At 43.7% G+C, this 17,442-nt stretch overlaps 1 protein-coding gene across 8 annotated transcripts in view; it reads right to left on the minus strand.

The window, feature by feature from the left end:
• Nucleotides 1-608: 608 nt before the first annotated feature.
• LOC120789873 (receptor-type tyrosine-protein phosphatase mu-like) overlaps nt 609-17,442 on the minus strand; it is a 131,341-nt gene continuing 114,507 nt past the window's right edge. For all 8 annotated transcript variants that reach the window (XM_040127022.1, XM_040127021.1, XM_040127020.1 and 5 more), the window contains 14 exons: nt 17,372-17,442; nt 15,018-15,094; nt 14,011-14,047; nt 12,521-12,618; nt 10,763-10,879; nt 10,268-10,422; nt 9,975-10,110; nt 9,219-9,368; nt 8,056-8,229; nt 7,230-7,361; nt 6,758-6,883; nt 4,640-4,803; nt 4,259-4,394; nt 609-3,407 (listed from right to left, as the gene is read on the minus strand). The exon at nt 17,372-17,442 is cut by the window's right edge and continues 17 nt beyond it. In XM_040127022.1, the coding sequence (XP_039982956.1) occupies nt 3,354-3,407; nt 4,259-4,394; nt 4,640-4,803; nt 6,758-6,883; nt 7,230-7,361; nt 8,056-8,229; nt 9,219-9,368; nt 9,975-10,110; nt 10,268-10,422; nt 10,763-10,879; nt 12,521-12,618; nt 14,011-14,047; nt 15,018-15,094; nt 17,372-17,442 (1,627 nt within the window). In that variant the 3' untranslated portion in view covers nt 609-3,353. The remainder of the gene's footprint in view (nt 3,408-4,258; nt 4,395-4,639; nt 4,804-6,757; nt 6,884-7,229; nt 7,362-8,055; nt 8,230-9,218; nt 9,369-9,974; nt 10,111-10,267; nt 10,423-10,762; nt 10,880-12,520; nt 12,619-14,010; nt 14,048-15,017; nt 15,095-17,371) is intronic.

A 17,442-nucleotide genomic window follows, 5' to 3' on the forward strand; every position in this document is an offset into this window, starting at 1 on the left:
TAGATATGAACACATGATGTAGAGAGAAATATACTGAAGGAAAAGAGCGAGGCCAAAATAAACAGCAATACCATATGCAAAAAAATAGATACATGTATATCTACAATATGTAAATATCACAGATAATATATAGGTGACAATTGAGACAATACTAATATAGTGTTTCTATTCATTTTAAAATAAATGTGAGACTCTGAGGGAACTTAATCATGTGATAATGTCCACCCAGTAAACTGACTGAGTTATTTTGATCCAGTGACTCTTCATCTAGTCCGACTCCTCCTCCAGGTCACTGCTTCTGGTGCTTCACTGGGTTTTATTTTCAGCAAGGACACAGACTCCAGGTGAAGTGTGTATAGATTTTTATTTGTAGTATTTTGGAATCATACAACATAAATAAAACCTTTCATTACAATAATGTTCTCATCAGCACCAGAGCCTTACATCAACAGGGTTCAATCAAAACCCCAAACATACCTCACCATGGTAAGATAAACAAAGAGCCACATGTAACCAGGGTTGGACCAACCCAGAGTCATATCTAACCAGGGTTACACTGACCCAGAGCCATATGTAGACGAGGTTAAATCGACCCAGAGCCATATGTCGGCAGAGTTAGGTCGTCTCCTGGCTGCGGTTCTGTTGTTCTGAACACTAAAATCGCCCGAAATGATTGTCTCTCTCTCTCTGTGTGCTTCACAAGAACGACCACAACGACAACGACATCGACACCGAGAACAACTGAAGGAATAAATATTCTTCGTGCTTCCTCCTGCTCTATGTACATTATTAACAAAACCACCGACCAGCATCATCCAGCCGCTGAGGAGAAGACACACAGAAACCACGACCTGAGGGGGACCGGGGTTCAAACTGAGGATGATGTGGTCGGATGATTCCAGTCCAGTTAGTTTTTAATCTGCAGCAGTAAATATCAAACACCACTGAAGAAGACAGACAAATGGACGGACTGTGACTCTTAACATGAACGTCTGTATGTCTTTATATGTCTGTATGTTTCTCTGTGGTAATACAAAAAACACAATTAAAAAAAAACCCCAAAATAAAACAGAAAACACATGATGACAAAAGAATCTCAACCCAAAAGTCCACTTAGTCGCTTTTTCCTTGGGCTTTTGACTTATCACACAGTCATCATCGGTAGATTGAGTTTGCACGGTTGCCATGGAAACGTAGATGTTCAAACTTTCCATTATTCTGAGCTCCTTCAGGACTTCAATTCAAACTAGCAACTGAATAAACTCGGTCTATGCTACAGCTGAAAGCTCTGGAACATACACGGGTAAGCGGACCTTGAGTTGAGGTGGTTTTGTCTGGACGAGAATGAACCGTTGAGCTCGAGATTGATGGTGTTTATTTATCACTGAATTAGGGCTGTGTCTAGCGATGGTTTCGAATATCAATCAGTCCTTTGATTTGTTTTTTCTAATGTTCGACTAATCATTTGGTCTTTACGGTTCCAGCTTCTACATCTCAAATGTTCTGCGTCTTCAATAATAACCAGATCTCGGTGGCAGCCCCTTTAATATACGGTGTCTCACAGGGTTCAGTTCTTGGTCCCCTCTGGTTTTCTGCAGCTTCCTGGCCACATAATTAATCTCTGTTATCACTGTACGCTGATGACACTCAGCTGTATCTCCGTGAAGCCAGAACCGTCTCAGTGCGATAAAAAAAACGGTTTCCTCAAACACTTTCTACAAATTTAACAGAACCAGGACCTCTCTTTATTGCACCAGATACTGTTCTGCACAATTACTCAAATTTCATTGGCCTGCTTCTCCAACATGTCAAACCCGGTGTAAAAAATCTTTGGATTCCAAACCTACATGTTGAGCTCCGTGTGAAATCTTCAGTCCAGCTTTCTCCAAAACTAACAGCCAAAAATTTTATATGTGTATAAATATACGGACACTTCAGAAGCTGGAAACGTAAAAGTCTTGGCATTTTTACCTCATACTGCAAATGAACAAAAACAACCAATAATTAAGAATTGTTAGTGATCAAGTTTCCTGTTGAGCAGAGCTGATTAATCAACTACTCGTTTTCGAATTTATTTAAACCTGGTGATGATCCTGATCTCTGACGTCACATGCTCCATGACCAATGAAAATCGACCTTTAAAAGCTGACATCATCCTAACAGACTGATTCCATATTGGTTATAGAACTGATCAATAAAAGCTCTTAAATTGAACTGATTTTAATGATTTCCTATTTGATTCCACGTATGAATTATTATGATAATAACTTTATGTAGAAGAGCGAAGTCAAAGGCAACTGGACTTTCTCATCCAGTCAGTCAGAGCAGAAGAAGCCTTTATGGACTTTAAGAACCTAAAGGAGGTCCAGTTGTCCAGATATTCCATGACCTGATGACTGAGGATTTTCATCCTGCTGCTGGGGGCCATCGTGCTCTAGATCAGAGGTTTTCAAATTGTGACACCTGGGCTGGAAAAACAGCAAGTTAGTTGTTGTAGTTTGGCTGCTGATTTATCTCGCTATTTGCTACAAAAATCACACCCCTTCTCAGAGTCGTCACTCAATCAAATCTGAACACACGAACATCATAAACATAGCTTTAGATTCAGTGTGACGTCCTCTTCCTGAGGATCCTTCAGAATAAAGCTCCAGAAATCCCCTTAGAAACCAGAGGAAAAAGAGGCTGCAGAACTTCATTCACAATCTTGCTGTTTTTAAGTGACAGTTGTCTGTACATCCACAGCTACGCTGCAAACAGGAGGTGAACAGAGCTGATTAAGCAGCTTTTACTGGGACAGTTTGACTACATGTGAACAAATATAGACTAAATAAATGGGAGGGTGCTCAGTGTCGAACTTTGAAAACCTCTGCTCTAGATGTGTCTGGAGATTTTTCTGCGCTAACAGGAGAAACGTTCTGGAGAAGAGCTCAGACTATGGGAAGTCGATTCAGGTGTTGATAACCTGACTGATCACGTTCACGGAAGCTGATAATCGATCGGGGACGAGACGCTCCACTCTGATGTCGTTTTGGTTCCTCTAGTTTCAGCTCATCGATACAACAAAACAATAAGAAAACACAACAACGTGACACATGGTGAGTAACAAAGTGAGTCTGTCGGAGTTCAGTGTGTCCATGCTCGCAGTCAGACAGTTCAGTCAAACAAGGCAGTGCAAAAACATCCTCCTCCTCTTCCTCACTTCACTTCTGTCAGTCCTCCTCCTCTTCACCCTCAGTCAGTAGTTGACTTCTTCCTCCTTCTCTGTCATCCTCCTCTTCCTCCTGTCAGACTGTGTGAAGCATTATCGCTGGTGGAGGAGGAGGAGGAGGATGAAGAAGAGTCTCATGTTGAAGCTAAGCAGAGTTGAGATATTCCAGAGCAACTTCATAACAGAACTTATACTGTTCCTGTGAAGAGATGGAACCAGAGGTCACCAGAGGTCATGAAATATTACTATATAAAAATGTACAATATATATATTTTTTTAATATATATGATATTTATTCATCTAATACAATATATAAATATATATAAAATATTAATAATAACAAAAGTATATTAGTCAAAGAATAAACTAGTAACAAAACTAGAAAATTACATAAAATACTAAATACATTTAAAAGAGGTGACGAACAAAAAACACAAATTGAATTTTGATACAATTTTAAATATAATCTTTATAAAATGATAACAAGTAACAGTTAGCAGTTTATTTATTTATTCATTTATTTATCTTAATTAATTGAAACATTTGAAAAAACTAAATAATTGATTTTTAATAATACATAATATGTAATCGTAGTAATAATAAGTAATCACTACTACAACTAACAACGACAACAACAATCATTATAATAATAAAATAATTATAATATTAGACAATTATAATATAAGAGAATTCAGATTTTGAAAGGGTAGTCCTGCATAAAACAAATTCTGTCAACAACATTCACAGATATATAGAAAATAAAATTGGATGTATTTAACCGAAACAGAAGAAGTGAAATTATGGAGAATTTTAAATGCCCAAATAAAAACCGTCAAACAAAGAAATTAATTCAAATTCAATAAACATTGTTACTTCTTTTTCCTTTAGTTTGTGCATTTTCATGAGTCTATGAAATAGTTAAAATGCCAATTATTTAACTCTCATTTAAGAATGAGAAACATGTCATCAGTTCAGAATCAGGTTAATAATTGATCCTGATTAAATAATAATAAAGTATAAAACAGTGTGCAGTGTGTTGTGGTTATTTACCAGCAGGTCCACCATGTTTGGTTTGTTGTTTCTCAGCGTTTTAACGGCGTGAAAGACGTCGACACAGCGCTGCTGCCGCAACATCTCACAGACTATACTGATGCTGCAGAAAACCCCACTGCGACCCCCTCCATTCCTGGGGGGGGGGGCAAGGAGAGGAGAGGAGGAAACAAGGAGAGGAGTTAGAAATATTTGACTCTGTGCTAGTCCACTTTTCACCACCAGGTGGAGATGTATCACCACTGATGGAAAGTATTAGTTCAGTATTACCAGTACTACCAGTGTTTGTACCAGTACTACCAGTGTTTGTACTTGCAGTATCAGTAGTACTATCAGTGGTCGCAGTATTGTCCTCAGTACTGTGTTTTGGTGTATTCTTACAGGCAGTGGACCACGGTGCGTCCCTCCCCGCCGTCATACTCCTCCTGCCATTTGTCCACCTGGTGAACCAGTTTGAGGAAGGAGCGCTTGGAGACGGGTGTGTCCCGGTACATCGGCCAGCCCAGGAACTGGAACTGCTGCACCATGCGGTACCCGTCCTGAGGCTGGGGGGGCGCAGCGAGGACAGGGGGGTCAAAACAAGTTTGCTCTAAACCTGACCTCAGGTCTGTCATAACAGCAGGAGAGGGTGGTGAAATGAAACGCACCCCAAAATCAAGTAGGGCAGGAAGAGGCTCTAAAAGGTGGATTAAATCAAACACACCCTAAACTCGGAAAGGACGGAAGTAGAGGAGGGAGTAAGGACGGTACAGAAAAGAAAAGGAAATGAGGAGGTATGGCCAAAAAGGAAGGAGGGAAAGTAGGAGATATTGAAAGGGATGAAGGAGGCAAGGAGGAAGGAAAGGAGGAGGGATGGCCAAAAAGGAAGGAGGGAGGTAAAAAGTAAGAAGGGAAAGTAGGAGATCTTGAAAGGGATGAAGGAGGCAAGGAGGGAAAGGAAAGGAGGAGGGATGAATTAAAAAAAAATAGAGAGAAAGAAAGCAGGAGGTACAGAAAGTAACAAAGGAGGTAAAACAGGAAAGTAGGAAAGGCGAGGAAGGAAGGTATGCACAAGGAAACGGAGGAAGTATGTGTGGGATGGAAGGAGGAAAAGAAGGAAAAAGATGAGGTGGAGATGGAAAGAAAGCAAAGGAAAGGAAAGAAAGAGTGAGGGAAGGAAAAGAGACAGGGAAGGAAAGGAGGAGGTAAGGAAAGAGGAAAAAAGGAGAGATGAAAGGCGAGGAGGAGGTATGCAACAAAGGGGTGAAGTGAAGGGCGTAAAGGATGGAAGAAAAACAGATTCCAACATAAATGCGAGCAGGGAGGGAGGAGAGAGTGTTTAAATGAAACGCACTGAAATCTAAATCAGACCTGCAACAGCGAGGCGGGTGGAGGGGGGGTCTGGATCAAACACAGCCGAAATTTTATGAGACACAGGGAGGAAATGAGGCACAAATCAAACGCAGCTAAACCCAAACTCAGCCCGACAGGGGGGGTGAGAAGGTTTAAATCAAACGCATTCTGATCTAAATTTGGTGAAACAGGAGAGAAAATGGAGGTTTGGATCAAACACCAACACAGCGTAACTTTATCACACAGAAATCAGACAGCCTGAATACCTGAGGGCGTAAAGGGGGTCAAAGTCAAACGACCCAAGCCTGAAGGAGCTGGATCTGGTTATGCTAACTCTGTCGGCTAATAAACGCCTATGATCATTAATAAATAATAACCTGTTTTAATTTTTTACAACAAGCTAAGGTTGAACTCTAACGTTTTTACAGCCTGACAAACTAGTTTCTGTTGGAGAAGAGTGTTCTTTTTGTACCTGAATGTGCTCTTCAGCTAGCATCAAGTAGCAGCAGCTAACATCCGCTAACATCAAGTAACAGCTGCTAACATCAGCTAACATCAGCTGACATCAGCTAAAAGCAGCTAATATCAACTTACATCAGCTAACAGCTGCTAACATCAGTTAACATCAGCTTACATCAGCTAACATCAGCTAACAGTTGCTAACATCAGCTAACATAAGCTGACATCAGCTCAAAGCAGCTAAAAGCAGCTAACATCAGTTAACATCAGCTAACAGTTGCTAACATCAGTTAACATGAGCTAACAGTTGCTAACAGCTAACATTAGCTAACACCAGCTAACATAAGCTAACAGCTGCTAACAGCTAACATCAGTTAACTCATAATGTGAGATGACAGAGTAAGTATTAGTAATATCAACTACTTCCAGCCTCAGCTAGCGTTTGGTAGAATTTAACATCAAATAGCCTGACAGCAACTAACACCATCTGTCAACTAACAGCAACCGTGGCTGGGCCGGCGCTACCCGGACCAAGCCGGGGCCTTATCAACCCGGGCCGGGTCGCCTGGGTCAGGGTGTCTGATTGCGGAAAGACCCGAAACACCCGACGACCCCAGGAAACATCACTGACGATGCATGTTGAAAGGTGGCAACTGTCAGAGCAACATCGGTCGTAAAGGGAGGTGACAGAGCATAAAACAAACGCACCCTGGCCGTGTTGTAGATCCTGAAGATGCGACTGATGACGTCCTCCTCCAGATCCGCAGAGACAAACTCCACCTGCAGGGAGCCCAGACGATGGAGGCCGTTCTCCGGCCAGTACTGAGGACACAGCTGAGACAGAGATCGATCCTCTCATTATCAATAATCTATCTGATTAATCTGATTTCCTTCTCAACATGTACAGCCACAGACACAGTGAATTTGTTCACCTACATCTGTTAAAGTACCTTCTCATACATTATAATGCATCAACACATTTACTGTGAAGCAGCCGCAGCAACGAAATTCACAATCAAAACATTGATATGTGTGATTGTACATAATCAGAAATAATCTGGTTTTCAATTCTCATTTCACCATCACAACATTTGCATTGTGTGTGTGTGTGTGTGTGTGTGTGTGTGTGTGTGTGTGTGTGTGTGTGTGTGTGTGTGTTTGTGTGTGTGTGTGTGTTTACCTGTGCCGGGTCGACGTCGTTCAGCATGACGATGGACGTACAGTGGTAGTCGAGGACCAGACGCCAGAAGTCCTTCACCGTGTTGGGCAGAGGATGCTGGGTAACGATGAAGGCCGACGGCTGTTTGTAGCTCTGCAAGACGGCAGGAAATGAAATCACACAGGTGAACAAATAACACCAACAACAACAAAAACAACCAGCAGTTTATTATACTTTTCCCTCTCTGAGCTTTTAATGTGAAAGGAGCTTTGTACTGCCATTTCCATTACACACACACACACACACACACACACATTCTCTGTTGTCAGGTATTTGGTTGGCTTCCATGACGACAGAGTTGTTTATTAGTAAAATGGTAGGGTAGGATGTACAGTACTGTGGTTTGTGTGTGTGTGTGTGTGTGTGTGTGTGTGGATGACTGAACCCTCCATTAGCCCACAAAGACGCTGAGGCTGCTGTCTGTCTGTCCCTAATATAAACCAAGCTCTCTCTCTCTCTCTCTCTCTGTGAGGCCTTTAAAGGGACAGTTCGTGTTTTCTAACATTCAAGGATAATTCCATTTTTTCCTCGTCTTCTCTTCTTTTCGTAGTCTATCATTCTATCCAGAAGTGCAGCACGCACATCTGCAGTCTGTCTGAGGTCCCATCGTCTTTTAAATCATCCACCGTCACACCTGTGCACACCTGGATCACCCTCGTGAGACCTCTACGTGTGGACCTCCTCCATCTTACCGGAGTCGTGTTTTGTTTGTAGAATGAAAGGTGCCCTAGACGGCTGAAAGACCCCGGACGGCCCACGACGGACCCCGTGCGCATGCGTTACGTACGTCCATCAGCGCGGCGTTGATGTAGTTGGAGCTCTCTCCGTCGATGGTGATGAGGAACGGCAGGCAGCGGTCGGGAGGCAACACGTCCATGCAGCGGTTCTTCTCGTGGTTTCTAGGCAACAGAGCGATGCTGCAGTCCTCCACCCGCAGCGTCGGCGTCACCATGTTCAGAGTCTGAGCACGCACACACATCGGTCACTCAGTTAGCAAATGATCCTAATAACGGTCGACAGCCGTTATTCAGCGTTTATGACGACTTTATTAATGATTAATAAAGTCGTTAACTGATGCTTAATGAGTCGGTTATAACAGAAGAACTGGCTCCGTCCGTTATTCTTTCTAATATCTAACATTTCTTCATACACGGTTACATCTGCAGACGTAATGCTCAAGAACATTTATACATAATCATTTATTAACACATTATAACTGTAGACTTAACATTTAGAGCATTTTATTAACGCATTATTAACCTTGTTTCTGCTCACCTGTTGGCTCTTTACCTTTAATCAATGCCTTGTTGGTATTTTTGACGCTAATAAACTGGACGTTCATTATCGTTCATTAACTTTATTAGTGACTTAATGACTAACATTGATAACAGCAGACTTGATGTTTAATACCCTTTGTTAACTATTGATTTATTTTTATAACTGCACGGTCATTGGCTTATTTACCTTTATTAATCACTTATTAACATTACTTAAGGGTTTAATAAAAAGTGAGAAAGTCATGAACATTTCTTAACGACTTGTTAACGACTTGAGAGCTTCGGTAACAGATTTTTAACTGAGTAACAAAGTGCGACTAAATATTATCGATGATTTAGTTACGGATTTAATAGATTATTTTCTTTTATTAACGGTATAATTTTCATTCATAAAGACTTATTAACATTTATGATGGTAGACTGGAAGTTTAATGTCCTTTATTAGTGATTAATTAACATTCAGAACACACTTATCTTTTAGAAATGGCTTGCTCGCTTTTATTATTATTTCTAATTAATGGCCTGCATGGCTCATAAAACACGAGTTGGTCGTTTATTAACCATTAATAAAGCAAATACAAAATTGTTACGTATCAAAACTCTTATTTTGACAACTCGATCAACACCAGCACTGTAGCGACGTTAAACAATACGTCAATCAATAATCGATTACCCTGAACTCCTCTTTGATCTGACTGGAGTTGGTCTGGGGATCCAATCGGTTCATCTCATAATAAACCGACCGCAGCTGACTGGCCGGAATCGCAGTGTCGCCACAGAGGCACGCCTCCAAGATGGCGTCATGGATGAAGACATACTGCTCCTGGTGGACAGACGTGGGGAAGAGACGTCTTTAGAAATACACTCCTCAGCCCCTCCGTCCTGTCAGGTTTGATTGACAGGAGGAGTGATGCTGAAATGTCACTTCATAAATGATTTATGTCAACAAACAGCAGGAGGAGGAGGAGGAGGAGTGACATGAAAAGTTAGAGAAGGTCATCGCTTCGTCCGTTTCTGTCACATCCTGTCAGCCGCAGCCTTTAGAGAGCCGCAGCCGAACAATGACAACAGTCTGATAATAAGAGTCGGACTTCGAACATGTCCAGCAGAAACACAAAAGCAATGTGTTGAAAACCAAACACGATACGATACATATGCTGATACCACAGGGCTTTTACTCGGGATGAAGAGTCTCACGATGAGCACACGCTTCTTCTCATTTCGTCGTCGTCTTTTCGATGCAGTAGCTCGTGATTCAGATTTAGTATCTTCTCGACTTATCACGAGTGTTTTTTACTTTTCTCCTGAACAAGTTGTCGACTGCCGTCTTTCTTTTCCTGGCAGAAATACACACTCAGGGTGGAGTGTGTGGATGACCTTTATTTTTATTTTATATATGGTGTGTGTGTGTGTGTGTGTGTGCGTTTACCTCAGTCTGGACCATGTTAACCCTTCGTGCTCTCAGCTCTCGGACGCAGTTGTAGATGTCGACCACGCCCTCTCTCTCCGCCATGTCCAGCATGATGTCGATCACTATGAAACAACCTGTACGCCCCGCCCCCGCACTGACACACACACACACACACACACACACACACGTTATATATTGTGTCGTATATAGGACACATCATATATCCTTAAAGCTGAAAATAATCAGTAATACTCATTTAGAAACGAATTTAAGTATCTAGATAATATGGAGACAATGTTAGCTCTGTGTACCTGCAGTGGACCACGGTGGGGCCGGCGGTGGGCGGGGTCTTGGCCTTGACGCGGCGGATGAAGCCCAGCAGGCCGGTGGCGTGAAGCGGGACGCCGTGATCGGGCCAACCGGTGAAATGAAACTGACGGATCTCCCTGATCTCTGCCACCCCCCTCTGACACAGAGAGGCAGATTGTGTTACTGCGGTCTGACCGGGTGAGAGCAACGTCACTGACACACAACGGTACTGAGGATTCCTGAGACCCTCTACAGACCCCGTCAGCAGGGGGACCAGGAGTGGCCTGTCTGGGTTAAATGTGGTTTCTGTTTTAATCAAACTGAAAACTTCCTCCCGGCTTTACTCTTCACCTGCTGTCATGTCCGCTCACATTGTTTAAAGACACTTTAGTATGAAAATCCACCCGGAACTGGGGATGTCAGGGAAGTCAGTGTGTGGTGTACGTTACAGTGTGTGTGTTACAGTGTGTGTGTGTGTGTGTGTGTGTGTGTGTTACCTTCTCCACGGCGAAGGTCCGGATCACGTACTCCGACAGCAGCTGAGTCTCGATCAGCGTCACCTTCATGTCGCCGTAGATCTCTGTGTCGTCCGGCCAGTACTTACAACACTTCACCTGCACACACACACACACACACACACACACACACACACACACACACACACACACACACCAAGACACACACAAACCTCTTGTTTATTCATTAACATTAAAGTCAGGCAGGAATAAATTGAGTCATTAATTTAACAGAAACACAAACAGAACAAAAGCAGCTGATACAAAAATCTCATTAGAGGCTCCGCCCCCCTCCCCTCCCTCATTAACAGCTAATTACTGCTGAGCTAATCACACTGTCACCACGGCAACCAACGAGGTGAACGAAGGGGGGGGGCACATCAGCCTAAAGTGACGGAGAAATTCAGAGGGAGATAATCAGGCTGATCTATCCCAGAATCCCACTCTGCGGCTTTCCTGGAGAAGGTGAATAGACCCCTGGTGCCTTCTGGGTAATGAGCGCTGGGACAGGGAGTGCGCCGCCAGGTGTGTGTGTGTGTGTGTGTGTGTGTGTGTGTGTGATCTTCGGTTAAATCCTTCAGTTTCAGGAGGAGACGACATCTTAAAAGTCTCAGGCTGAGCTCCTCTGCACGGCTGAGGGATAAACTCAGGGTCGAGCTTCGTCTCGGAGCAAACGAGCGGCTGATTTCTATTATTTCTACTTTTAGCCCAAATCCTGGCTGAGTGGTTTCACGTCAAAAACCTTCTCCAGGCTGCAGTGCACGCATGAGGGAAGATACGTGGTTCATCACAGCCACAATGTGAACGAAATGACGGAGCTGAACATGCACTGTTTGTCCTGAGGGGGGCGCTGGTGGAAACAAGGATCGGGGCGAGACCCGGTGAGCATGTCGTTAATATTTCTTGTGTAAAAAGGACACTTTGCGATTAGAGCTGAATCGATTAGTCGATCATTAATAACATCGACAACTATTTTGAGAATCGATGAATTGTTTCAGTCATTTTTCAAGCAAAAAGAGTGAAAAAAGACAAACATTTGCAGACGTCAGCCTCTGAAAGAGCAGAGTTGTTGCCTTTCTTTGCCATATTTTATTGTAAACTGAATATTCCGGGACGTTCGGAAGACACCTTCAATAACTGGCCGATAAATCGATTGTGGAAACAATCTGTAGTTGCAGCCATCGTCGCGAGATCGTTGCAGCTGCATATCAGCCCAAGGTTGAGATACGTGCTCTCTACAAACATAACCTTACCATATGCAAGATATGCATACATGTGGGATAAACTCTCTTCTTGACTCATTAGCTCGGTTTGCGTCACGGAAACGAGCAAATGTTAAACTGCGATATACAGTATATATGTTAATGTGTGATATGTGTTGAGCTGCAGTTACATGCATATGTAAATTTACCATAAACACTCTCCTTGAGGCGCAGACGCATATGCACAGAAATTTGATCCATTCCCTCCTGGAGTTACACACCTGTAGCCTGCAACGTGAAATACTGACGCCAGCAGCTGCGTGTGGATTTAACTCACAGGAGATTCTGACAGGAATAAACTGAGGCGGAAACTTTTCCACGGCAGAGGGTAAACAAAGGAGAGAGATGTGAGGGATGCACTCTGGGAAATGGAGTCCCAAACTTCATCAGAGAGGAAAAAACAACCAGATGGCCAAAACAATCAGTGCGCGCGCGCGTGCGGGCCCGCCTGCGGGTGTGTGCGCGTGTGCATGCTTACCCGCCCCACCTCTACCAGGTTGGTTACCATGACGATGGCGGCGGTGTTCTCCTGCCAAACCATGCGCCAGAAATCGTACACCGTCTCCTGCATGGGACCTGAAACGCACACACACACACAGAAAACTTCATATTAGACAGCAGGCGATACCAGAGCTGTACATGAATTATAATGACTCTTTTAATTAATTCAAATTAAGCGCACGTACACACACAAACACGCAAACACAAACACACACACACACAGAGAAAATGTTTTTAATCACTGTTGACAGTCTGTGTTTTGACGAACTAATTAGTTCATGCTAATCCATTCCTGTCCTCAAGTGTTTTACAGCGAGAATCTGCTGCTTACACACACACACACACACACACACACACACACACACACACACACTCCATATTCATGCTCATACACTGACATGTTCGTACAAACACTCAGGTTTATTCAGGAGGATGGATGATTCCTACCTAGAGAGCTGAGTGTGTGTGTGTAGATTATCCTACACACACACAACCACAAACACACATTTAAAAACAGATAACAAGACCAGGTCCAAACCTGGTATGTGGCTGGACCTGTATCTGTTTGCTTCTCTCCTGCGGTATTTGAACCCTTTATACAGGAAGTAGGAAGCTCATTCACGTCTACGCAGCCGCCGCGAGGTCAGTTGAATGAAACGCATGGAGACGCGTGTCTGCAGAGGGAAAGACCGACCTCGCGCTCGCGGGTCAACACTTCTTCTACGGAAAGTAGCAAAGGCTCGTCCAGAAAGTCGCTGGATTTGTCGCTAGGTGCTGTGGCAGGTCAAGTTTTGGTTTTGTCAGAACAAATGGAAACACTCAGAAATGCCTGAGTCATTCACCTGAGTTGTACTATACATGTTGTAGAACAGCTACTTTAAGTAGTTTGGGCTTCTTGCCTGTGTGTTCTCGGGTTTTCATCACACAGTAAAGATCAGTATATGATCGGACAGAGGAGAGTGTCAGTGTTCCAGGAATATAAGAACCAGGTCCACGACACACTCTGAGTCTTTATAGTGTCAAAACATACACTGATGGTGCAACGTGACAAAGTCAGTATTAGTGGATTTTGTCACTCCTGTGGCTGTGGGCTACAACTTGAGCCCCATTTGTTCACATTTAGTCAAACTGTCCCATTGGAAGCTGCTGAATCAGCTGTGATCAGCTCCTGTTCTCAGTGTAGCCGTGGACGTTCAGACAACGTTCACTGGGTCACTGTGACACTGAGGGAAACTTAAAAACAAGAAGATTCTGAATGACGTTCTGCAGCCTCTTTTTCCTCTGGTTTCTAAGTGGATTTTTAATGACGTCCTCAGGAAGTGGACGTCACGCTGAATCATATCAACATGTGTTTCGTGTCTGTGCGTTCAGATCGGACTCAGTTAGGACTCCGATTTATCGATTTATCCACACAGAACACTACACAAACGATTCTCAGTGTCTGAGGAGCGCTTTTTGACTTCTTACCTTGGGTAGCGATGTAGTGATTGGGTCTGTGGTATCCCTGAGGGAAGAGAAGAGAACAAAGGTAAACAGAAAAGGAAAGAAAACACAAGAACGTGTAGGTTATAAACCAAAGTCAAAACAGAGCTCAGCATCAACAGAGGTTAAACACCGGAGACCACCGGCAGTCTGTCAGAACGGAGGAAGAGTCAGGGATGTGAGGAGAGAAGTCTTTAAGAAGCTAAAACAAGTCCAGCTGCCCTTGACTCAGTCCTTTTAGATACTTCCGACCATTTGTTATGGACCAGTGATGCAGACTGAACAAATCTGAACTTGCAGTGAAAACATCACAAAGATTCTGCTTGAATCCCCTGGTCAGGAACGGATTCATGTCAACTGTGTAACGTGTCAAGTGAAGCTTGAGTCTGCTGGTTAACGTCTCTGTCCGAGCTGCCGACTGGACTCGGCCAAAGATTGTTAGTGAGTGAAGACGACGCATCCCTCGGTAGCGTCTCTCTGCGACCGCCAGGGACCAGAGGGGAGACTCTTCTCCAGAGAAACGATCGGCTGATCGCAGCTCGTCGAACACGGGAGAGTCCCGCTTCAACCAGGATCAACACCTGGAGCTGGTTGAGCTCAGAGCTCTGGACCAGGAGCTCCAGGATCTGGATCAAGTAGTTTGTGAAAACTCAGGTGTAGAAGTCAGTTTGCTCCAGCTGTTATGACCAGGGACTGTGAGTGAGGACTGTCCAAAATGTCCTCACAAGCAGAAGTGTCCTCACTACTATAGCTTAAAACTGAAACTGGTCCTCACAAAGATAGCAATGCCAGCCCTTACTGACTGTCAGTTGAGACGTTTCCTCTATGAGAGTTTGTTCACAGAGTCGACACCCACCAACCCTGACTGATGACGACCGTCGCCATGGAAACAGAGTCGACCAGGACGTTTCGCATGGACTGTTAAAGGAACTAAAGAAAAAAGTAAACTGTGTGTGCGAGTGTGTGTGTGTGTGTGTGTTTGTGTTACTCACGTCGACGTAGTTGGCGTTGATGTAGTCGGAGCTGCTCTCTCCGTCCTGAGGCTGCAGACGCACACGAGAGTGGTCGTCTAACACACACACACACACACACACACACACACGTGTTAGCTGGTCTGCTTGTTGTTGTGGTGAAGCTGAACATAATCACCTCTAATTAGTTTCTGCTGAATAAATGATCTAATAATAAATTAATAAGCACTTAATTACATTCATTCAACTAAATTATATTGACAAACTGGATCTGTAAATCACCGGGGACTGAGTGTGTGTGCCAGAATACTTATGTTTATTTATTCATACATTATTAATCTTTACATTCCCTCTCTGAAATCAGATCTGATTTAAATCCTAATAATCACAGGCAGTACCTGGATCGATCTCAGAAGGTAAGAGCCTTTCTAAAAAGCGCCTCGGTTCCTAAGCTGCCCAGAGTTCGTTTCATCAACAAAAACTCTGACGATTAATTTTCAATGACGAAGATTTTTTTCCGCGACGAAACGAAGACTAAACCTACGTAACAATGAACTCGTGAAAACGAGAACTGGGAAGAAGTCTATTCGTTTTTCATCAGTGTGAGAACGAATCAGTGAAAAACAAATCACATTGTGCAGCCGATGAGATCTCTTGTTCAGAACTCGATTTTTCTGTTTTGATAGGTCCAGACTCAAATCACAAGTCAAGACCAGCCAGACTCCCCAGACTGAGTTCTTCAGTTCCTCAGAGCCGGATCGAAGTGCGTCCGCAGCTGTTGTCATGACAATGCGAGCAAATACGAATGTTCTGAAAGTTCTACGTTTCCCATCCAGTGTTGATTCAGTCGACGAAAACCATGACAGAAAATATTTGTTGACGACCTTTTTTACAGACTAAAAGACTCAAACTGGATTAAAAGTGACATTTGAAAACAAGAACTATGATGAAATGTCTTACATTTTTAATCAGCGAATAAAAAATGAACAATAATGTGAAGATGGATGAAAACATTTTGATCTCGGCCCCCGCCAGAACTTTTTTTTTTTTTTTTTTTAAATTGCCGCTACTCAGGCTTTCAGTTTGACTTTTGCTCATAAACACAGATGCTTGGAAATGTTTCAGCTGTTAGCGTCGTCCATGACTGCGTCGTGTTTTCTGTCAGCCGTTACACTGATCGGTTAATATTATGGGTGTTACTACAGCGACGTCACTACAGGTATTGTACAAGGTTACATTTTAAACTACAGTTAAATGTAGAAGTTTTAGATGTAAAGTAGTAAACTACAGGTAATGTAATGTTTAACTCTCAGACCGGGGGTGCACTAGAGACTACATCTTCTTTCATTTCATTGCCTGACTGTCATTTGCAATGTGATGTGTCCAATGAGACACATCAAAGCTTTTTCACCGCTTATACAAGACCGCAGACGGAAAGTCAAGACCCAAGTCGAGACCCGACCCAGGGTCAGCTAGTCTCAAGCAAAGAACAACTCCCGGGTCGAAACCGCCAAGCTCCAGGTCGAGACCCGAGTCGGGGCCGACAAATTCGAGACGGGTGAATCCTGAGTCAAATCGCCGGTCGTGACGAGCGATTCACGAGTTCCAAATCAAGATCAACAAGTCCCAGGTCCAAACGGCTAAGCTCCGAGTCCAGTCCCACATCCCAAAACATTCACTGGGCCACTGAACTGAACCTACTGGACCACTTGTCCTGTACTGGTACCGCTGTACCTGTTTGGGATGAATACACACATTATACACCCCAAGTTGTTACTATCAGTGCAAGTCCCAATTTAACACCCAAGTTAGGAACAACAAGTCCCAGCTCAAGGCAGGTAAGTCCTGAGTCGAGTCACAAACCCCGGACCAACAAGTCCCAGCTTGAGTTCCAAATCCAGACTAGCATGTTCTACCTTACAGGCAACTTGAGGATTTATGTTCCGTGTGCGTTAAGACCCGGAGTCCAAATTACAGACTCTGTTGCGCTTCGTTTGACAGTAATTATTTTAACGCGTCTCGTTACAAACGTTACTATCAGTGTTTCGCTCTGTGATCCGTAGTAAACCGGCTCATCTCTGGTCCCAGATGAGGTCTGCAGTTCTGGGTCTCGAAACCCATCTGGGACACGCGTACCCGTCGTCTAGTGGTCTCCCGGCATCATATTAAGGTTCTTTGTGGCGGTTTATGTTAGTATGATTAATGATCTCGTTCTACTCTATCCCCCCGTCTTCTACCAGACCGATGCTGCCATAGTGCCGCTGAGCCTGGCATTCGGCTCTCAAACCCGCGGAGCTGAAACACAGTCAGACAGTTTCACGTCAGCCTCTGGAATCACTTCACATCCAGAGAAAGAACAATGCGAAGGTACGTACAGGCGATGATGTTTCCGTAGCGATTTTTCATGCGGTTCTCGTCCTTTTTGGCCGAATCCCACGGAGCGGAC

Source organism: Xiphias gladius, chromosome 5 (genome assembly GCF_016859285.1).
Source record: "Xiphias gladius isolate SHS-SW01 ecotype Sanya breed wild chromosome 5, ASM1685928v1, whole genome shotgun sequence".
Taxonomy (NCBI): Eukaryota; Metazoa; Chordata; class Actinopteri; order Istiophoriformes; family Xiphiidae; genus Xiphias; species Xiphias gladius.